This window comes from Corythoichthys intestinalis, chromosome 3 (genome assembly GCF_030265065.1).
Source record: "Corythoichthys intestinalis isolate RoL2023-P3 chromosome 3, ASM3026506v1, whole genome shotgun sequence".
NCBI classification, from domain to species: domain Eukaryota; kingdom Metazoa; phylum Chordata; class Actinopteri; order Syngnathiformes; family Syngnathidae; genus Corythoichthys; species Corythoichthys intestinalis.
This window is the reverse complement of record NC_080397.1, coordinates 17,759,487-17,783,076: the sequence shown is the minus strand read 5'-3', so window position 1 is coordinate 17,783,076 and position 23,590 is coordinate 17,759,487. Positions and strand designations below refer to the sequence as shown.

Here is a 23,590-nt window from a genome sequence, read left to right as displayed (position 1 = left end):
CTGTGAAAGTACGGCAGGGAACCCATGTGACATTTATCTTTTAAGAACCACACGTCTTTCTATCTGTGGCACCCTTTAAACACTAGCGGTAGTGTGCTGTGGCAAGTCATTGTGTAAGTGAGAGGCAGTTCTCAGCAGTGTGAGTGGATTTGAGTGGATTCACTCAATGAAGCATTTAATAAAGACATTTTTCTACATTATTCTTGTTTAAAAAAATTTCATATTATGAAGGCTGCATGGTGAGACCGCAACATGTTTAAAACTTTCTTTGTATCGGGATAGGGACTCTGTATCGGCAGAATCTGAAAATCAGGTGACTCGGGTGCAAAAATATGCGATTGGGCCATCCCTAGAACGGACTGTGGTGCACAGTGGAGTGAGAGCGAAGTGCCACAACAAAGTATTTGGGGGAAGTAACTTTCCAAGGGCAACTTTAAGGCTATTTTCATTACTACAGCATGTTTCCAATGCTGCCTTGTTTATATATACTGGTAAACTGGTCCTTCTAAAAAAAATTAGCATATTGCGATAAAGTTCATTCTTTTCTGTAATGTACTGATAAACAGACTTTCATATATTTTAGATTCATTACACACAACTGAAGTAGGTCAAGCCTTTTATTGTTTTAATATTGATGATTTTGGCAAAAAAGTCAAGAAAAAACAAAATTCCCCATCTTAAAAAATTAGCATATCATGAAAAGGTACTCTAAAGAAGCTACTGACCTAATCATCTGAATCAACGAATTAACTCAAAACCCCTGCGAAAGTTTCCTGAGGCTTTTAAATACTCCCAGCCTGGTTCATTACTCAAAACGGCAATCATGGGCAAGACTGCCGACCTGACTGCTGTCCAGAAGGCCATCATTGACACCCTCAAGCAAGAGGCTAAGACAAAGGAAGAAATTTCTGAGCGAATAGGCTGTTCTCAGAGTGCTGTATCAAGGCACCTCAGTGGGAAGTCTGTGGGAAGGAAAAAGTGTGGCAGGAAACGCTGCACAACCAGAAGAGGTGACCGCACCCTGAGAAAGATTTTGGAGAAGGCCAGATTCCAGACCTTGGGGGACCTGCAGAATCCTGGAAATGGGCTATAGGTGCCGCGCTCCCCACGTCAAGCAACTTTTGAACCTGAAACAGCGGCAGAAACGCCTGACCTGGGCTACAGAGAAGCAGCACTGGACTGTTGCTCAGTGGTCCAAAGTACTTTTTTCGGATGAAAGCAAATTTTGCATGTCATTCGGAAATCAAGGTGCCAGAGTTTGGAGGAAGACTGGGGAGAAGGAAATGCTAAAATGCCTAAAGTCCTGTGTCAAGTACCCACAGTCAGTGATGGTCTGGGGTGCCATGTCAGCTGCTGGTGTTGGTCTACTGTGTTTTATCAAGGACAATGTCAATGCAGCTAGCTATCAGGATATTTTGGAGCACTTCATGCTTCCATCTGCTGAAAAGCTTTATGGAGATGAAGATTTCATTTTTCAGCACGACCTGCTCACAGTGCCAAAACCACTGGTAAATGGTTTACTGACCACGGCATTACTGTGCTCAATTGGCCAACCAACTCTCCTGACCTGAACCCCAAAGAGAATATGTGAGATTTTGTGAAGAGGAAGTGGAGAGACACCAGACCCAACGCTGTGGATGAGCTTAAGGCCGTTATCGAAGCATCCTGTGCCTCCCAAACACCTCAGCAAGTCTGAACATTGACATAGTTAACCAATGTCATTTCCAGTGTTGTAATCTGATTACTTTCTTTCAGTAACGAGTAATCTAACGCATTCATTTTTCTAAACCAGAAATCTGATTTAAAGTGCCTGTGACACGAAAAAGCATGTTTATTTCATAATACACGCGGTATTTTATGCCCCTGAATGATATGGGCCGCTTGGATGTGTGTGGAAGCGATTGCTATTTTTATTTAGTTTTTTGAATCCCGCGCCATGAAAATGAGTGACTTCCGGCTTCGGTCTCGCATTGAGGAGGAGGGCGCTGTGACATGTACGGTAGAAGACGTCCTCTTCACGCTACAGTGTACTGTTGTGTATGAGGACGAAGGATTCAGCTGATTTTGCGGATTAATACGTTTATTTTTCGCATCACGCCAGCCAAACGGCTGCAGAAAAATCATTCTGTATGAGGGAGAGGCGTATGCGCCTTTTTGGAGTTTCAAAAGTTTCCCATTCACCGTGGATATTTACTGTGGGACCATTGGACTTACGAGGAAGTGAGTAAACACCTTGTTTTGTATTATGTCAAATACGAATACAGCGATTACAAAGTAAACACTACAAACTTCCTTTAAATGAAGGACTACTTACGTTTGATCATTGATAGGCATGTAAAAAGCTCTCCTAATGCTCATTAGCAGCAGCACGTTAGCTGCACAACAAATCCAGCCACCCTCCTCCGGGGAACAAACTGTAAATTGCTCTCCGCCGGGCGGTTTGCCGATCCACTAAGACAATCGACAACCGGGTCGTCATGTCAAATAATCCAGGATAGTTATGTGTGATTTTCCGCTTTGAAGATTTTGAAACATCACTCGGTTCGGGTTAGCATGTCGGCTAGCTGTCACGGCTTCTGGTTTGTTTCAATTCTCCGAAGCCGGGGAAGGGAAATGACATATGTCCGATTTAGGTGTCATAAAATATCGTTCGGGAGGTGCGACAGTAAAGGTGAAGTCGACAGTTTTGACCATTATGGAGTAATTTTGCCATGTCGTCCTGAATAAATGCATTTTTATTATTTCATATTCCATTCAGCACAAGACTTATTTGTCATGACCTTGCCATTTATTTAGCAATTGGGGAAAATACTTGGATAAAAAGAATATCCTGTAAAAATATTGACGTAAAGAGACAGAAACAATGACATTTTGCAGCTCACTTCGTCACGTTTTCCTCGTTGTGAATAGTTCCCCCTCGACGGGCTGACTGGTCCTTCTCAAGCCATTTATATAGCTATTGGGGAAAAGTACTTGGATAAAAAGAATATCCTGTAAAAATATTATAGTAAAGAGACTGAAACAATGACATTTTGCGGCTCTCTTCGTCGCGTTTTCCTCGTTGTGAATAGTTCCCCCTCGACAGGCTGACTGGTCCTTCTCAAGCCATTTATATAGCTATTGGGGAAAATACTTGGATAAAAAGAATATCCTGTAAAAATATTGAAGTAAAGAGACAGAAACAATGACATTTTGCCGCTCTCTTCGTCGCGTTTTCCTCGTTGTGAATAGTTCCCCCTCGACGGGCTGACTGGTCCTTCTCAAGCCATTTATATAGCTATTGGGGAAAATACTTGGATAAAAAGAATATCCTGTAAAAATATTGAAGTAAAGAGACAGAAACAATGACATTTTGCGGCTCTCTTCGTCGCGTTTTCCTCGTTCTGAATAATTCCCCCTCAATGGGCTGAATAGTAAAACCGATGAGCCCAGTCTACCGCTGACGTCATCCACCTGTTGGGGACGCTAAAGCCCTATAATGGTAGGCGTGGCTAACCGGCAGATTAAAAGACTAATTTCTCGTCATCTGTGCTTTGCTAAATTGTTGTATATAGTCGAATCATCTCAAAATATGATTCTAATTCACATAATAATGCCATTTAAGACTTTTTTTCTTGTGTCATATGCTCTTTAAGTTTCCTTAGTGTCTGTGCGTTACTATTTTGTTATTGCCTCATAATGTGTCTAGAATAAAGAAAATTGTAGTCATGGACAAAGAGCATTTTCTATTAGAACTGTTACTGTGTTTTCTATTAGAAAATGCTCTTTGTATATGACTACAATAGAAAAGTTCCCGGTACGTGTTTCCATGGTAACAGCTACCTCCTGTTTTGGTCTCGAGTCACAGCCGCTAAATGTTGTGGGACTGAGAAAGGCGTGGGCCAGGCTTGTTGAGATGTGCGAGGGAACGTTGATCCGTGTATATCCATGAATGAACGTAAGTATTTTTCATTCATTCTGGAGGGTATCAGGCAGCGTTAGGATGGACACCCTACATGCACGGCCGTTTCGTAGCTTTGCCGTTGCAATGACGGGCAAGTTGGCAAGCATTATTTACATCATATTCGTGTTGCACATTTATGCCGTGAGTTAATGTTTTTATTTAGCATCTTTGGCATGTGTTGTCCGAATGAGTGTAAAGTGCTTAGTTGCTGCCACCTTTTGTCGCCAAATTGAGCGCGTGTGTGTACGGCATACTTCCAGGTTGTGCGCGTGCATCAGCGCCCGCCCCCACCTTTGTGTTTATTGCTCTGTGCAATTCATTTGTGGGTTGTTGATTATTGTGGAGTCAATTTGCATTGTCTTACATTGGCACTGATATGCTGTTAACCCTAACCCGAAATTCAGAATTTTTCACATTCGGCTGAATCTTCGAGTTAGCGAGGTTTAATTAGTCTGTAGAGTTAATTTAAACAAATTCCATGCAGTTTTTCAGTTATTTGTTAGTTTCAGGGCTCCGGAGTGGCTTAACTAACGCGAGTCAATGGTGGCTGAAATTAACTCCGTCGACTAATTAAACCTCCGCTAACTCGAAGATTAAACCTTGTGTGAAAAATTCTAATCTTCACCTTTAAATTCAATTATCAGAAAGTCAATCACATGCAAGGACATTTTTCTCTTGTCATTCTTATGTTGAGGTGGCAAAGGGAGAAAAATTGGTAAAAACTGATACTTTTAAATTAACTTAGTTTGATAATTAAGTAATCAGTAAAGTAACTAGATTACTTTTTTGAGGCATAATCAGTAAATTACTTTTTCAAGTAATCTGACAACACTGGTCATCTCAAAGAACACATTTACCTAGGATTAAAAAAAAAAAATTCAAATTGGTATTTACTGACTTTATTTAACAATCAATAAAAATTGACAACATACACATATGCATAACATACACAGTTTCAAATGCTTTGAAAGGTAAAACACCAATATTTACTATATATAAGGAAGTCATACAGTACAAGGATGTAGCAGCTACTTCCAAGAGTCTTCCGCACCAATGCATAGCAAGATTTTCAGAAAAGTGTCCAGCAAATGAAATTACTGTACATGTAATGTATCACCTTTTGGACCTACTTTTGAGCGTTTCAACTTTGCAATGGCACTAGAAGAGAACAAGTAAAAAAAAAATAATAATAATTTTTTGAGTGACTTTAAAAAAAAAAATGAACAGATTTTCTTGAAGAAAAAAAAAAACAGACAAAGTGCTAATATTACCGAGAAACTTCTTAACATTTTTGCTTACAAAAGTCTTAACTTATATACTGTAATGTTGAAAATGTAGAAAAGAATGGAAACGCTACTAATGCCAGTGGACCTTTTGCTTGTATGAATGTGTGAAATGATCAAAACACAAACTACTGTATCACAATGTTGCAAAAAGGTTTGGTCCATGTAGCACAAGAATCTCACAAATGATGCTGCTTTCCAATAGAAGCTGCATTTCTGAAAGTTTAGTGTGACAGCGTGTCACCCTTGAGTTAAATAACATAAAAAGGCACAATATTTGTTTAGCCTTCAACACTGGGAACAACTATCATAGAGTAAAACCCCATGATTTAGAAAGTGTGTTTGCAACATAACTAATCAGACTTAAGGAGCTGATCAACAGATGGATTCCAGTGTGCTTTTAGAAAACTCAAGTGTGCTCAGGTTAAATGAAATAATTGAACCCCACCTCTACATACAACCGTATCAATGAATATCACAGTCCCAGCGACGCTTTGAGCAAAGATGCCATGTCTTCAGGCATGGTCCCCTCACCACCTGTATAAAAAAAAAAAAAAAAAAGTTTACAAGTCGGAATGATGAAAATTCTTGACATAAAAATGAAACACTGCTTGTGTCTGTAGTGTAACCTTTCTGCTATTACCGTAATTTTCGGAATATAAAGGTGCACTTGACTATAAGTTGCCGCCCACCAAATTTGACACGAAAATGGCATTTGTTCACAGATAAGCCGCACTGGACTATAAGCCGCAGTTGTCCTCACTGTATTATGGGATATTTACATCAAAAGATATTAACTGGTAAAGTTTTATTTGACAGCGACAGCGGCATTATAAGACTGAAATAAGACCAAATGAACCACCATGAAGCGTTGAACCAATTGGCCGCAAAGCTTCATTTGGCCATCACTGCTCCCTTGAGGGAGACAGTCAACCTCTGCTGCCAACTGCTGTCAACACTGTTGTCGTCCAACATGCCTCCTAGCATGCATTGCAGTGCTACAGGTGTAAATAATCAAAATTCATGTACTGTGCTAATGATTCCTTCCGTCACTGTTCCAGTTGTTTCATTAATTGCTAGTTATGGTATTTTGGTAACATTTTATTTGACAGTCGCGCCATTAGACCCTCATAATTATGAAATGACACTGCTATGACCATTAATGAATGCTTATGATTGATGTCATTTGGAGTCATCTGGCAAATAATCTCACTTTTAAATGGCTGTAAAAGATCCGAGCTGGACATAAATGGAGTTAGTGACATAATTTGCCAGATGACACTTAATGACAATAATATTAAGCATTCATTAATGCCCAAGATAGTGTCATAATTATGACGGTCTTATGGCAGTCTTATGACGCCGCAAATAAAGTGTTACCTATTGCCCCAAATAAATCAGCAAAATCGACTATAAGCCGCAGGATTCAAAATGAGGGGAAAAAGTAGCGGCTTTGTCTGAAAATTACGGTGGCTACAGTAAAACACAAAACCAATAAAAGTACTGTATATTTCAAATGCTGGCTCATCAGAGATAAGGAGTTTCTCAATAGGCGTCGATTGAATAAATTGCTTTTTTTAAGGGACACTGCGCACTACAATGGACAGCTATTCAATAGTTTTTTTCTACACTATGAAGAGGAAAAAAAAAACTTAAATAGAATTCTGATTTGGTTTTCATAATGAACTATTTCAGCTTTTAATGACATTATATATACATATATATTCCTAAAGTCTTCAAAAACAGTTGAGGTTGGTTTCATGAAAACTACCCATATAACGCTGGGATAATTTTGTGTTTAAAAAAAAAAAAAAAAAAAAAAAATTCCCTTCCTTGCCAACGTTATTGGATTGGAATTCTGTGTTGGCAGATCCACAAAATCAGGTGAGTCGGACTTGAGTGTAAAAATATGTGACCGGGACATCTCTATTTGCAAACATTGTTATGAGTTCAGTGGTAATGTAAATATGTGACCTATTAATTAATAACAATCGTGTGAATTATGTGTAATGTAAGCATGCTCAAGGTTATGTGAATACCAGTGTCCTTACACTGCTCAGCAGCTGTCATGTCCTGCTCCAGTTTGAGTTTCTTCTGGCTCAGCTGCAGTATGCCATCCTCAATACTGTCTTGACTGATCAACTTGATTACCTGCACGGTCCTGACAAACAAACCGGGAGCGGGATTAGTACTCCATTTTTGCTGTACATGACTGGATTTAGTATGGTTGAACAAGTACAGCCTTAGCTGAAGAAAACTAAGGAAAGGAGTAGGAAGAAGAGTGAAATGATCAAGCGTTGAGCCTCCCAGTTCCCAGTAAGCAGGATTCTCAACATGAGGGCACATAGTGGGTGTTTCTACTAGTGTTCAGTTCGTACTCCGAAAAAAATGCATTATCGGTATCGGATACTCATGTCACGAGAGTACCCGGTTCATGCCTAGTATATAGAGCAGCAGAAGTGGTATCAGGGTTTCTACACAAGTATCAGCAAATCTCATTTAATGCCACTTTAAACTAATTTAATGCCCATGTCCAAATGCAGATAGTTTCACATACTTGTCCGATAATCACTTTTGAACTGATATCGCTACATTGTCAAACTTCAACAACCTGATACCGATATTTGTGGTTGTGGACTTGACATATTATGGCTAATTGTATTGTGATGCCCCATACTTTAATAATGATAAATGTAATAACTAGAGGTGGGAATCTTTGGGCACCTAACGATTTGATTATGATTACGATTAAGAGGCTCTGATTCGATTAAAAATCGATTGCCCCCCCCCAAGCTATTTGCTGCTTTTAATGTTTCGTACATTATTTACAAAAATTGCCTTTCAGGCTTAAATCAACGACTATTTCAGTATCAAGTTAACGGTTCAAAACAGTAAATAAAATACTCAAGTCCCCTTTCTGTATAAGCAGCTTTAAGAGCATACGACACGAGAAAAAAAGTCTTAAATGGCATTATTATGTGAATTAGAATCATATTTTGAGACGATTCGACTATATACAACAATTTAGCAAAGCACAGATGACGAGAAATTAGCCTTTTAATCTGCCAGTTAGCCACGCCTACCATTATAGGGCTTTAGCGTCCCCAACAGGTGGATGACGTCAGCGGTAGACTGGTCTCATCGATTTTACTATTCAGCCCATTGAGGGGGAATTATTCAGAACGAGGAAAACGCGACGAAGAAAGCCGCCAAATGTCATTGTTTCAGTCTCTCTACTCCAATATTTTACAGGATATTCTTTTTATCCAAGTATTTTTCCCCAATAGCAATATAAATTGCTTTAGAAGGACCAGTCAGCCCGTCGAGGGAGAACTATTCAGAACGAGGAAAACGCGACGAAAAGAGCAGCAAAATGTCATTGTTTCTGTCTCTTTACTTCAATATTTTTACAGGATATTCTTTTTATCCAAGTATTTTTCCCCAATAGCTATATAAATGGCTTGAGAAGGACCAGTCAGCCCGTCGAGGGAGAACTATTCACAATGAGGAAAACGCGACGAAGAGAGCGGCAAAATGTCATCGTTTCTGTCTCTTTACTTCAATATTTTTACAGGATATTCTTTTTATCCAAGTATTTTCCCCAATAGCTAAATAAATGGCATGGTCATGACAAATAACAGTCTTGTGCTGAATGGAATATGAAATAATAAAAATGCATTTATTCTAGAGCTGTCCCGACTAGTCGACATAGTCGACGTCATCGATGATGTAAATCCGTCGACGAGCACAACATCCCGTCGACGGTTAATGAAGGGTTAAAAAAAAAATACATGCGTGGAAAGTTCAGAATGTCGGATGCTCTGTATGCAAGCGGGGAAAGCGGCACAAACCCAAAAAAAGCGCACCAGAGTGTCCAAAACATTGACTTATTTCAAAGAAACAACGGAGGGTACACTCTTCTGTCCTGTCTGTTAAATGCCAAGCTTGGCTGCACGTCAGCCGTGAATAAACACCTCAAGCGCCGTCACCGTTTGTAAATTTTTTTCATTTTTTTTTTTCATTTTTTTGTACACCAGAGGGTGCTGTCGCCTTACTGAATAATAACGTTTCATTGACAATGGGCCCATAGTGCTATTAGTATTGTCCTTAATGCTAACTGAAAGGTTTATTTCATGTTATGGTTTATTTTATGGTATAGAAAATTATATAAGGTTAAAAGGTCATAAATATATACAGTATATACAGTGATTGCACTCAAGGGAGAGATTGTCAATGATAAGGTAATAAATTAAGGTAAAGGCAATTCACTGATATATAAATAAGGTTTAAAAGGAAAAAGGTGAAAAGTTTTTGTTAATTTCTAATTGTGTTGTTTTATTTGTGTGCACCATAGCTCTTACAGTGTGATTACATCAAGGATGGAATAAAAGTTGTAAACCATCAGTTTAAGAGACCACCTTTTCAATCAGGGATGCTACACTAGTAAATTCTATCAGCATTTGAACTAATTGTTTATTTGTGATTTATTATTATTTATGTGTTTATTTGTACTTTAATAAATAATTTAAGTGTTCCAATATGTTTTTTGTGAATTGATAAGCGTCAACAAAAATTTCATTGCTAAATTAGTAAACAAAAACAAAATTAAATTTTTTTTTTTAAATTATTAGATTAGTCGACTAATCGTAAAAATAGTCGGCTGACTAATCGGGAGAAAATTAGTCGTTTGGGACAGCCCTAATTTATTCAGGACGACATGGCAAAATTACTCCATAATGGTCAAAACTGTCGACTTGACCTTTACTGTCGCACCTCCCGAACTATATTTTATGACACCTAAATCGGACATACAGTGCTGCTCAAAAGTTTGTGAACCCCCTCAACATTTTGGAATTTTCTATTATTTCAACCTGATTTCCTAATCAATCAATTCAGTAGTTTTTTTTTTGTTTTTTTAACAGTTGTGTTGTCGAGACTAAATTAAAAAGAGTTTTCATCAACTGATGTAGGTGCAAAATTGAACTGTTTGGTCACAACCAAAACCGCCATGTCTGGCGAAAAGTCAACACTGCATACCACCAAAAGAACCTTCTCCCAACAGTGAAGCATGGAGGTGGGAATGTCAAGATCTGGGCTTGCTTTTCATCCTCAGGACCTGGACAACTCCACATAGTCCAGGGAATCATGAATTCTGAGGAATATTGTCAAATCCTAGAACATAACCTGACGCCATCTGTTTTGAAGTTAAAGCTTGGCAGAAGGTGGATCATGCAACATGATAATGATCCAAAGCATTCCAGCAATACAACCAAGGAATGGCTGAAAAAGAAGAAGATTCGTGTTCTGGACTGGCCCAGTCAAAGTCCTGACCTAAATCCCATTGAAATGCTGTGGCGGGACCTGAAGCGAGCAGTTCATGCCAGACGCCCATCAAACCTCTCTCAACTGACTGCGTTCTGCAAGGAAGAATGGGCAAAAATCCCCCAAAGTAGATGTGAGAGGCTGATTAGTCACTACAGAAACCGTTTGGTTGAGGTAATCTCTGCAAAAGGAGGCGCAATATCCTATTAACTGAAGGGGTTCACATACTTTTGCACACATGATATCTGAGTTTTTCTTAAATCAACCACTTTTGTTAAATAAAGAATGACAATATAACTATTTCTTTTGTTTCAGTCCATTATTTGGAATGTCAGTATTGTGGATTTGGGTATAACTTAACATTTAATAAGGTTATTTTAGTTTTTTTTACAAAAAATCTGACCATCGCTGTGGGGTTCACAAACTTTCGAGCAGCACTGTATGTCATTTCCCTTCCCCGGCTTCGGAGAATGTAAACAAACCAGAAGGCGTGACAGCTAGCCGACATGCTAACCCGAACCGAGTGATGTTTCAAAGTCTTCAAAGCGGAAAATCACACATAACTATCCTGGATTATTTGACATGACGACCCGGTTGTCTATTGTCGTCGCGGATCGGCAAACCGCCCAGCGGAGAGCAATTTACAGTTCGTTCCCCGGAGGAGGGTGGCTGGAGTTGTTGTGCAGCTAACGGGCTGCTGCTAATGACCATTAGGACAGCTTTTTACATGCCTATCAATGATCAAACGTAAGTAGTCCTTCATTTAAAGGAAGTTTGTAGTGTTTACTTTGTAATCGCTGTATTCGTATTTGACATAATACAAAACAAGATGTTTACTCACTTCCTCGTAAGTCCAATGGTCCCACAGTAAATATCCACGGTGAATGGGAACCTATTGAAACTCCAAAAAGGCGCATACGCCTCTCCCTCATACAGAATGATTTTTCTGAAGGCCGTTTGGCTGGCGTGATGCGAAAAATAAACGTATTAATCCGCAAAATCAGCTGAATCATTCGTCTCCATACACAACAGTACGCTGTTTAGTGAAGAGGACGTCTTCTACCGTACACGTCACAGCGCCCTCCTCCTCAATGCAAGACCGAAGCCGGAAGTCACTCATTTTCCTGGCGCGGGATTCAAAAAACTAAATAAATATAGCGATCGCCTCCACACACATCCAAGCGGTCCATATCATTCAGGAGCATAAAATACCGCGTGTATTATGAAATAAACATGCTTTTTCGTGTCACAGGCACTTTAAAGCAGTAATGTGAAGTAATTTCATAACATGCCAAATATGGTCACAATTAAAGTAATTAAACATTGTCCAACAAATAAAGCATGAAAAAAATAATTTATATGTCGTATATTTGACAAAATAATCGTGTTTCCGAAGTTCGAGCCTGAAAGGGGAGGAACCCGGAAGTGATACGTCACACCGAGAACAGCGATGGCAGCGCTCCATACGGCCGCCATACAAAGCCCTTCAAACAATGATTCAAACAGCGATATAAGCGATAGACCGAGCGCAAGGGAGGAGATCCAAGTTTTTGAAGAGCTTGAGGAAGAAGAGGAGCTTGGAATTTTATGGACCTAACATGTATTTGCCAGACGCTAATCAGGATGCAAACAATGTGCCTTGACTACCTGACATGGATTGGAGACAAGACCCATCGAGATTACAAGATTGGTAAGATAGGCTGTTATTATTTTCATGATTTGAAGATGCAGGCATTTGCACATAATTTTATGTTTTTGTCTATCTGATGACATTGTTTAAAAAAATAAAAATCAGACTGCATGTTCATTTTGGCAGATCCCGCAGCTCTCGTGCATATAAAATAATAATATAAAAACGTTGGGGGGAAAGAAGTGTATGAGTCGTTGATGGCTTTTACCACTTTATTGTGGCAACAAGAAGAAAACAAAATAATAGTGGACTGCCGCCACATTCGACCGCTAAGTTTTGCTTCTCGCTCATCTCCGCCTCGCCTCGTACTACCAACTACTACTACTTCCAGTCGCAACGTCTCTTAAACAGATCGTGCATAGTGTCTTGTTATGAGCTTTTTGTTGACAAAAGGTATCGAACACACGACGTGCTGACAACTTCGTTTCTTTATTAACATATGGAGCTGACAGTAGCTGGGGCTCTCGGCAGGAAGTGGCGTCTAATGGCGTGAGGAAATGTAGTTTTTTCACACAAGCGAACAGATTACAAAGCACCACTTCAGTGTTGTCCCGAGACTACATTTCCCATGATTCACTGCGTGACTTGAGCCGCTCGCTGATTCGCTGCGAGATTGACTCAATGCCAACACGCAAACAAACCTGCCGCTGACAACGCTCTGGGAGGTCGCATTTGACAGCATTCTGCCGCAGTCCTCCTCGCCAGCTGTTTGCTCGCCATTCACGCTCGTTTGCATTTGATCGCTAGTCTGATACACTCCCGCTTTTTCGGTGAGGTCTTTTGTGTTTATTCGTTATTGGATCGTTTTTGTTCACCACTGTAAATAAGAGCACTGAAGCAAGTAGGGGTAAGTCGCCATTTCTGTTCAACCAGTTTTCTCCTGTTTTGTTTAGCATAAGAAGCTAGGTTAGTGGCTGTCTTTTCTTTGTTCTTTTTCATGATCAGGGTTTAGTTAGCGGGTGGGGTTCAAGTGTAGATTCCTTTTGTTTGTTGTTTTGGCCTGGGCTTACCCTGAAGCCGCGATTCATCCACATTTTGTACATACTCATTGCGAGTTTGATTGTTGTGTAAATAAGTTTGTGCCACTTGTGAAATTGTGTGGCTCATTTTATGTTATGCCCTTCGCGAGCAGTCCTTGGGACGGAACACTAGCGAACACAACAACAACTATGCCACGAGGTAGCGTTCGGCTAACGTCGCTAGCTTCTACTGTACATTCCACAACAGTTGGCAGCTCTGCTTTGACAGAGTCATCAGTCATCTATCCAAAAATCACACTTACTTTTTGGCAAATCCTTGATCATAAGCAGACCGGTTAAGGAAGCAGGCATCTTCGAAGTGTTTGCAGCAGAGAACACTACTCAATGATGGCGTGAAATTCATTCGCTTTGTGCGGACGAAAATGTCCATTTACGTGCTCTGCTATCCTTTGGCCACTCATACAACTTTTCGTTTGAGTGACAACAAAACATCGCCACACACTGCCGTGGCATCTTACCGAGAAGCAATGCAACAAACAATACTGTTCTATGGCGGACTTCCCTCGCACTTCTCGGTGTGACGTAATTTCCGAAGATTTCTGAAGATTGCCGAAGAAAAGCATTTTTGTTGTCAAGGGCGTTGCTATGAGTTATACAAAGAATCTGGAAGGGTTGCGTAAAAAAAAAAAAAAATAACGAAAATATGCTTATAACTGTTTAGCCATTGATATTATTCAAAAACATGGTTGGTCAACCTTACTTCACATTACTGCTTTAAAGTGCATGTGACACGAAAAAGCATGTTAATTTCATAATACACGCGGTATTTTATGCTCCTGAATGATATGGACCGCTTGGATGTGTGTGGAAGCGATCGCTATATTTATTTAGTTTTTTGAATCCCGCGCCATGAAAATGAGTGACTTCCGGCTTCGGTCTTGCGTTGAGGAGGAGGAAGCTGTGACGTGTACGGTAGAAGACGTCTTCTTCACTATACAGCCTACTGTTGTGTATGAGGATGAAGGATTCAGCTGATTTTGCGGATTAATACGTTTATTTTTCGCATCACGCCAGCCAAACGGCTGCAGAAAAATCATTCTGTATGAGGGAGAGGCGTATGCGCCTTTTTGGAGTTTCAAAAGGTTCCCATTCACCGTGGATATTTACTGTGGGACCATTGGACTTACGAGGAAGTGAGTAAACATCTTGTTTTGTATTATGTCAAATACGAATACAGCGATTACAAAGTAAACACTACAAATTTCTTTAAATAAAGGACTACTTACGTTTGATCATTGATAGGCATGTAAAAAGCTCTCCTCGTGCACATTAGCACCACGTTAGCTGCACAACAACTGCAGCCACCCTTCTCCGGGGAACGAACTGTAAATTGCTCTCCGCTGGGCGGTTTGCCGATCCGCGAAGACAATCGACAACCCAGTCATCATGTCAAATAATTGAGGCTAGTTATGTGTGATTTTCCGCTTTGAAAACTTTGAAACATCACTCGGTTCGGGTTAGCATGTCGGCTAGCTGTCAAGCCTTTTGGTTTGTTTACATTCTCCGAAGCCGGGGAAGGGAAATGACATATGTCCGATTTAGGTGTCATAAAATATCGTTCGGGAGGTGCGAAACTAAAGGTGAAGTCGACAGTTTTGACCATTATGGAGTAATTTTGCCATGTCGTCCTGAATAAATGCATTTTTATTTTTTCATATTCCATTTAGCACAAGACTGTTATTTGTCATGACCATGCCATTTATTTAGCAATTGGGGAAAATACTTGGATAAAAAGAATATCCTGTAAAAATATTGAAGAGACAGAAACAATGACATTTTGCAGCTCTCTTCGTAGCGTTTTCCTCGTTGTGAATAGTTCCCCCTCGACGGGCTGACTGGTCCTTCTCAAGCCATTTATATAGCTATTGGGGAAAATACTTGGATAAAAAGAATATCCTGTAAAAATATTGGAGTAGAGAGACTGAAACAATGACATTTTGCGGCTCTCGTCTCGTTTTCCTCGTTCTGAATAATTCCCCTTCAATGGGCTGAATAGTAAAACCGATGAGCCCAGTCTACCACTGACGTCATCCACCTGTTGGGGACGCTAAAGCCCTATAATGGTAGGCGTGGCTAACAGGCAGATTAAAAGACTAATTTCTTGTCATCTGCGCTTTGCTAAATTGTTGTATATAGTTGAATCATCTCAAAATATGATTCTAATTCACATAATAATGCCATTTAAGACTTTTTTTCTCGTGTCATATGCTCTTTAAGTGTCCTTAGTGTCTGTGCGTTACTATTTTGTTATTGCCTCATAATGTGTCTAGAATAAAGAAAATTGTAGTCATGTACAAAGAGCATTTTCTATTAGAACTGTTACTGTGTTTTCTATTAGAAAATGCTCACATAATAATGCCATTTAAGGCTTTTTTTCTCCTGTCGTACGCTCTTTAAACTACAGTGTACATTCAATTAATTTAATGTTGTGAATCAACCGTTAAACTTTCGACATGTGAAAGTTTTAAAACTATGTTAAAGATAGATTCAAGTCAAGATTTTGCCGATTTAGAAGTATTTTAGATAAAAAGTTCATTAGAAGTATTTTAGATAAAAAGTTCAATCGGCAAAGACAATCTACAACCCCGCCACCGTGTGACATGATCTGGAGTAGTTATGTGTGATTTTTCGCTTTGAAAGGCAAGAATAAGTCTTTGAAACACCGCTCGGTTCGGGTTACCATGTCGGCTAGCTGTCATGGCTCCTGGTTTGTTTACACTATCTGAAGCCGGGGCAGGGAAATGACAAAAGCCGGACAGTTTTGACCACTATGAAGTAATTTTGCCATGTTGTACTGTACTGAATAAATGCATTTTTAATATTTCATATTCCATTTAGCACAAGACTGTTATTTGTCATGACCATACCATTTATATAGCAACTGGAGATAAATTAGATAAAAAGAATATCCTGTAAAAATATTGGAGTAGAGAGATTGACAAAATGACATTTTTCTGCTCTCTTTGTCACATTTTCCTCATTCTGAATAATTCCCCCTCAATGGGCTGAATTCGAATTCAGATAAAATCGTAACCCTGCCGACATCATTGCTATAATGACAGGCGGGGGCTAAACGGCAGATTAAAGTAATTTCTCGTCATCGACGCTTTGCTAAATTGTTGTATATGGTCGAATCGTCTCAAAATATGATTCTAACTCGCATGATAATGCTATTTAAGACTTTTTTTTAATGCTGTCACATGCACTTTAAACACAATAAAATCCTTTCCTCCACTTGTTGTATGTTTTGCTGTTTTGTCAGTTACGGTTAAACTTGCTGTTGCCATAGTTGGTGCGCTGTTATTATATCGTAACATGGCTTAAAGTTCGAAAACAGATCAACCGCCATCAATATTTCTAACATTTCTAGTCATGCTCACTTCAAATTGAAAATATCACATCGATCATCCAAATGTTTGGTATTTTATTGGTAATATTTACGTTGTTTTGAATGAGAAATGAGCACTTACGTTTGCCTTTTTGAAGTTGCGTTTGGTCTCAGCACATTTTCAAAGTGCCAAAAATAGTCAAGAGGTCATGCTAAACCTAATGATTTGATTTAGATGGGTAAAGTTTCGTCCAATCATCTCCCAGAAATGGAAATAGCAACCAAATTCAGTGTATTTATTGATTAAGAGACGCAAACGTGTCCTGACCATCCGCAGCATGCTCATGTCTGAAGGAGTTAAATGCCATGTTCGAGTGGCGTACCATACATTTATTAAACTCTGGAAATTATGGCAAGCAAAAGCAGATGAGTCCATTGTCCTGTGTGTAAATGTATATGGTGTGGTTACAAATGAGTTAGGTTTTTACAAACCGCAAGGGACAGTGGATAGTTTGGCCATGTCGCCATGCATTTTCAACCAGCTTGTTATATGTTTCCAACCTTTCTACTTTATGTGTTCCATTGTACCTGGTCTGACCCAAGCGGTGACAACGGTCCTCAGCCTGCTTGTCGTTGTAAGGGTTCCAGTCGATGTCGTGCAAGATGACGATGTTAGCTGACGTTAGATTGATACCGAGGCCACCTGCGCGAGTTGACAGAAGGAACACAAATACATTGCTGTTGTTGTTGAATTCGTCAATCAGCGCCATTCTGGAAGACACAAAAATGGTATGCTCATAATTAGAAACTTTGGATTGTATATGATTTCAAACTAATCATCTGCAAAAAAAAGTGAACTGACCTGTCTGCGATTGGCGTGGAGCCATCCAGTCTTATGTAATGATGATTTAGATGTTTCATCAGTACCTCCACAATGTCCAGCATCATAGTAAACTGACTGAATAGGACAACTTTGTCTCCCTGCATGATGAGGGAAAAAAAAGCTATTATTAATGAAAGCACCATTAATGATTAGTTACACAGTAGGGCTGAAAGATTTATTGACAAATATTTTGTGGGTTGATTAATCGTTTAACGCACTGATATGAATGCCACCAGTGGTACCCTTGTTCCCTCTCGTGGTACATGAAAAAATAGTGAATTAAAATTTCAAACTGCATCAAACTATTTTTTGGTAGGCTGTTTTTTTGTTTTTAGTTTTATTCAACTTTAAAGGAAATTCTTTGAGATCAGTTTCTTTTCAAACCTTCACATTAGGGCTGCAGCTATCGAATATTTTAGTAATTGAGTAATCGACTGAAAATTCTATCGATTAATCGAGTAATCGGATAAAACATTTTTTTTTTAGGTAAAGAGCAATTATAAATATACATGAGGAAAAAAAGACATTTATTCCAATATTGAACCATTTTCAGTCAATCATTTGCCACGTTTACATGGAGCCAAATATTCCAATTACAATCGGAATATTTGTTCAAACCGAATAAATGCGTTCCATATAAACACCTCATTCGGAATGAACAGGCCCAAACCGAATGGAATTTCATTCCGATTCACAGGGGTGGAATATTCCTTTTTCCAAACCGATTAGGAGTAAAATTATATCATGTAAACAGGGAAGCGGAATGGTGTCTGCTTGCGTTCTTCCTGCGCATGCTCCGTACTGACATGGTGACGTCACTTTGTGACGTAAGTAACGTCACTTGCAACATGGCTTCCAAGCACACGCACAGCGCACCCACACAACTTTTTAAATGAACGGCGTGTCATTCTGAAGTTTTGTTTCCACTCGAAAAGTTAAAACAGCAGCTGATCTGACGATCGATCTCCATGTTTTGCAACGTGACGCTTTGTTTTGATTAATCTGCGCATGTCAGACGGCAGTTGTCAAACGTCCTTTCGGAATAAAGGCAGACACATGTAAACGCTGGATCGGAATAGATGAAGTGACATGTAAACAGCTGATGTGAAATCTCCATTCGGAATGATTTGAATCGGTATGAATAAAAGTCAGCGTGTAAACGTGGCTAATGTCTTTATTTTCGATGTAAATTGTTGAAAACAGCCAACAATTGCATCTCAGATGTGACTAGAAAAAAAAAAATCACTGCTTTCACTCAAAAAACGTCTAGATCTTTAAAAAAAAAAAAAAAAAAAACATTTCTTACCTAAAAATGTAATTACGCTTGATAACACACATCACTTGAAAGCTATTTGTTTTTCCCACGTGTTTCATTATAATTTCCATTTGTGTCAAGCTATTTTTAACTTCTAGTTAAGTTTTAAGTTAGTCTAAACTGTAAGTACTGATAGGATTTTGAGTTTTTGCAGTGTTCAAAATAAATGTATGATACCTGCTGTAGCTATTGAAGCACATTAGGGACCAGTGTTACTTGGTGTTTTATTCAGCAATGACTACTGAGCCAAAACTGACAGTTAGCTTTATTATGTTTTAATTTTACACCCTCATCACTCTGCAGCGCTGTGTTTTTACAGATTATATAAAACCTGTATGTAAGACACATTAGCCATGCAACGACAGTGGTCATAATCAATAGAAACCTAGCCCTCCGAAGAGCTACGTTACGTGACCGAGTGACAGTCCCGTTGTATTTATTAGTGATGAAAAGTGTACTGCTTAAAGATGGCGGCTGTTTACTAACGCTGCCCAGACGCGGCCGAGTGTCATTTTGCATCTATTCCTAAATGTATGCGATATCTATGAGACGCATTGATCGGGTTGCCACCTTTCAGAAATAGAAATAAGGGACGCCCCCGTCGCGCCCAAAGCCTTACCGGCGAAAAATAGGGGCATCCCCAAAACTCCTAAAATGCATAGAAATGTGTGTATTTTTAGATGTGAAAACTGTATTGTGCACTATGTGGGCATGGCAGTTTCGTTGCAGCAGACTGTTTTGTTTTTTTCTGCAGGTTAGTGAAAACGAAGTTATGGATATCGTAATTAACATTTGTGTTTTTGGCACTGAATCCGGTCTCGTGATCCATTGACAAGCCAAATTTCTTAAGTGAATGTTGCAGGAGAGCTACAATTCCAGTAGCTGACTCGTCTGCATTCTCTATGAAGTCCAGCATTTTGTTGGTGACCCCAGACTCTAGACTAAAGTACTGGACAGCAAGGGGAAACATCTTCCTGCTCAATTTATTCGAGACACCGGTCTGTATGGAGAATGGGATGGGTGACGTTAAGCTCTTGAGCACATCACCCACTGCCTTTGAACCCAGGACTTGTTTCAACTATGCCTCTTGATTTGTTCTCCCCAAAGTCATTTTCTTCACCATTTTGGAATCACATAAAAATCTTCTGATTGAGCCTGTGTCCACAGTCAACACTATTGTAGCTCTAGCCACGTTTTACTGTGTGGTATACCTGTGTCACCTCAGCTGCAGTAATTTAGAAGGTAGGCGTGCGATGATGTCAAATTATTGCTTTAATTTTGGTATCACAATCAATCAATAGATAGTATATATTCGCAGTAGGACTATTTATTCAGTGTTTATTTTCTGTTAATCTATTAGGAATAATTCCAAATGACGAGCATTAGTTAGCATAACAAAATAAGATGTTCTTTATGGGTACATAAATCCATTCCATATTGATTGATAATAAATGCATGTTTAAGAAAAAAAAAAAATCGACATTCCTGAAAATAATCAACCATAGTAGCAACTGAAATAGCCTAGCTATGCTCCTATCAATGCAAGATGTATGAAGGTAACTATAAATATAGCCTATATGTTATCCATATACAAGAGCATCATAACATACCAAATCAAGCTCAGGGGATGTTTCAGGTACAAAGAATTGTAATGAAGGCTCTTCTGGGATCTTATATTCCGTTTGTGGAGGTCCCCTGCAGCATTCTGTTTTACACCTCCGTGAGACACTGCAAAAAATTTCCTGCCTGCTTTGCAGTTCGCTTTATAATCAATCGATCCACTCCATTTTTTGGAGACGTTTCCTCTTTTGAGGATGAGGTGGGGTGTCCTGACTCCTGAGCGTCTGCTTTTGGAGACATCTTTGTTTTGAAAACGCGCAGGGCGGTGCATTGAGCAGAGCGAGCGAGGTAACTAGGCAACGAACCCGGAAGTGGCGCGCAGTGCTGGGCAGACAGCAGCGGGCAGACAGATGACCATCTTGCGGTCTTAGAGATCGCCTGCAATTTTTGTTGGCTCAGTGTTCACTCATGAGTGCAGGTATGTGTTTGTGTGTGACAGATGTGCATAGGCTGGGCGCACAGCCGCCCAACCCCTGCCCGACGCCGGAGCCGCGGGTCGCGCGGGGTCGCCCCCATGGGACAATTGTGAAATACGGAATAAACTGCGTTCCGTATTGGTTCGATACAGAACGCAACTTTTAATTCCCAATTACGGAACGATTCCGTATTTCAAGGGACGGGTGGCTAGCCTACGCATCGGACATTACCTGCTACCAAACTAGCATCATGCGGGCGTAGTTTTTAGCAACGTCGGCGTAGTTTGTAGCGGCTGTCGTCTGCAGTAATTTTTTTTTTTTTTTTTTAAATTGCTTCTTCCTCTACGTCAGCGCGTTGTCCCGCATTAAAAGTAGTCCAGGCAAAACGTGATGCTTAGAGCTGGCAAAATTAAACGATTCCTCGAGGTCAATAAAATTACTGGGATCAGTTTTTAAATTCGAGTTACTCGAGTTGCTCGAGTATTCGTTTCAGCTCTAATTCACATAGTTACAATTTCTACCTAACTTGTACTTATAGCCTTAAATACAGCCATTTCACCATATTTAATGAAATTGTTGCCTTTTTTTTTTTTTTTTTTAAAAAGAGTTAGGGATATGTTTTTTCCGTTTTAATTGAACATTTCACCCTTTTATGCTACTGCATTTTAATGTTGGTCATGAAGCTGGTACTTGCAGATCCGCGTCTTGTTTTTAATTGGTACTTAGTGTAATTAAATTGCGAACACTAGTTTAGAGATGTTGTTTACCTCAAAACTGTCCAAGCACTTTTTTTGATTCACTTAACAGTAAACATTCAGATTTCTATAGTCTCTAATGAGAACAGACTGATTTACTTTGTAATTAATAAAAATAAGAGGTTTGCTGACATCTGCTTTTGCTCTGAAGTGTAATGAAGCGGTGACGCAGTTTTTATAGTCCAACTTTCTTAGCACTTACTGTAGTTTCTGGTTTCAATACACACAGCTAAACTGTAAAACCCAGAGTAATATCAATGTAAACTATAATTTATATAGAAGCCAATTAGTTGACTAATTACAATAATAATCTGCTATTAGCTGACAATGAAAATAATTATTATGTGTGGCCCTAATACACACAACACAGACACTATAACAAAAATACAAAGAATCAACACCATTACTGCGTGTGATAGCAATCATAGAACCTTATATGGCTATTAATTCGAGCAATGCTTATAAATGCCATGAGACCACCGTTTCTCAATTGTTGTCGAAGCAGCAGCTCATTTTCCCATGGTTCCAAAGTCATGACCTACTTAAGTACACGGACAAAACCTTTCTGAAAACGCACACGCTATGTTATATCTTTAAATGTTTCAGACGACTCACTAACAAAAGCATTATACTGAACAGCTGATGTTAAAATATAATCTGTATGGTAAATAAAGGTTTAATGACAACAGTGTGGCTCAAGAAAAAAATGTGATTATTTTGGCTATACAAATGACGGCAACCACCTACACCGAACAGATTGTGTTCAACTTTGGAGGTATGGCTGTATGTGTGTTGCCGTAATTTGCAGCGAACCTTGTCTTTGTGTGATGCCAGCTCCTCTGTCAGCCACCGGAACTTCCCAGAGTCGAAGAGAAGACTGTTTTCTAGTTGGTAGGAGCTGATGGATGTGTATTTCTGACATAGACAATGCAGCTCAAAGTCAGACATGACTTCCATGTCCTCCTGAATTAATTCAGCACTTGCGTCATGGTGAGTTGGCTCCTGAAAAACGACAGTGTACGAAGACGTTTTCACACTTGCAAGTATTCACTGTATAATGTCTGTGCGGCGTCGCTATATGAAGACGCCGACCTTGTGCAAGTGAGTCCATATTAAGAACTGCTGACATGGGGAAAAAAAAACAGGAAGTGAATTGTGAGGCTTTTCGTTAGCAAGACCCTGGCTGAGTTTCAATAACATTTTGAGTCCACCTTGCACACTTGCCCTAGGCACTTTATATGACGTCACACGGAGGCCACTTGGAGGGCGGCGGGAAAATGGGCCGAGGGGGAGTGAAAGATGTCAATGGAACACACTTGCCCTCGTTCACTCACAGGCCAGACAATCATGGATCAACCACATGTTGTTGAGGTGGCGCTATAGTGCCTATAGACACTACTCACATGACGTCACAACCACGCCTCCGCGCCATATTGTCCGTCTACTCGTCGTTTTGACGCATTACCGCTACGTAAATTCCTCCTATTATGGCGTGTTTTTTTGCTCGTTAAAATTAATAATCAAAATGGTGAAGGCGTGTGTGGCGGTTGGTTGCAATAACAGAGAAGATAGACGGAGAGACTTGAAGTTCTACCGTATTCCGAGAGACCCGGAGAGGAGAGCGAGATGGACTGCTGCAATTCGACGAGAAAACTGGGCTCCAAACGATTACCACAGATTATGTAGTAGTCATTTTATATCTGGTAAGATGCATTTAATATATATTTAGAGGGTTTTGGGCTGACAACCACAATTAAGATCATTGCGAGGCTAATCGCTGACAACATACAGTTTCAAATTCAAGATGCTTATTTCTTCCACCATCATTACATTTTGAATAATATTTAGCTGGTACCAGGTGAAAGAAGCTGGCCTCGTCTACGGATCATCAGTTAAACAGGTGTGTCCAAACCTTTTGCAAAGGGGGCCAGATTTGGTGTGGTAAAAATGCGGGGGGCTACCTTGGCTGATTTACATAGAACAATATATTTAAAC

At 39.6% G+C, this 23,590-nt stretch overlaps 1 protein-coding gene across 2 annotated transcripts in view; it reads right to left on the bottom strand.

Moving 5' to 3' along the window:
* Positions 1–4,842: 4,842 nt before the first annotated feature.
* The window catches only part of smarcad1a (SWI/SNF-related, matrix-associated actin-dependent regulator of chromatin, subfamily a, containing DEAD/H box 1 a), a 46,958-nt gene continuing 28,210 nt past the window's right edge, over positions 4,843–23,590 (bottom strand). For both annotated transcript variants that reach the window (XM_057832475.1, XM_057832476.1), the window contains exons 21-25: positions 22,409–22,597; positions 17,469–17,587; positions 17,195–17,377; positions 7,278–7,387; positions 4,843–5,763 (exon numbers count right to left, since the gene is read on the bottom strand). In XM_057832475.1, coding sequence (XP_057688458.1) covers positions 5,702–5,763; positions 7,278–7,387; positions 17,195–17,377; positions 17,469–17,587; positions 22,409–22,597 — 663 coding nt within the window. In that variant the 3' untranslated portion in view covers positions 4,843–5,701. The remainder of the gene's footprint in view (positions 5,764–7,277; positions 7,388–17,194; positions 17,378–17,468; positions 17,588–22,408; positions 22,598–23,590) is intronic.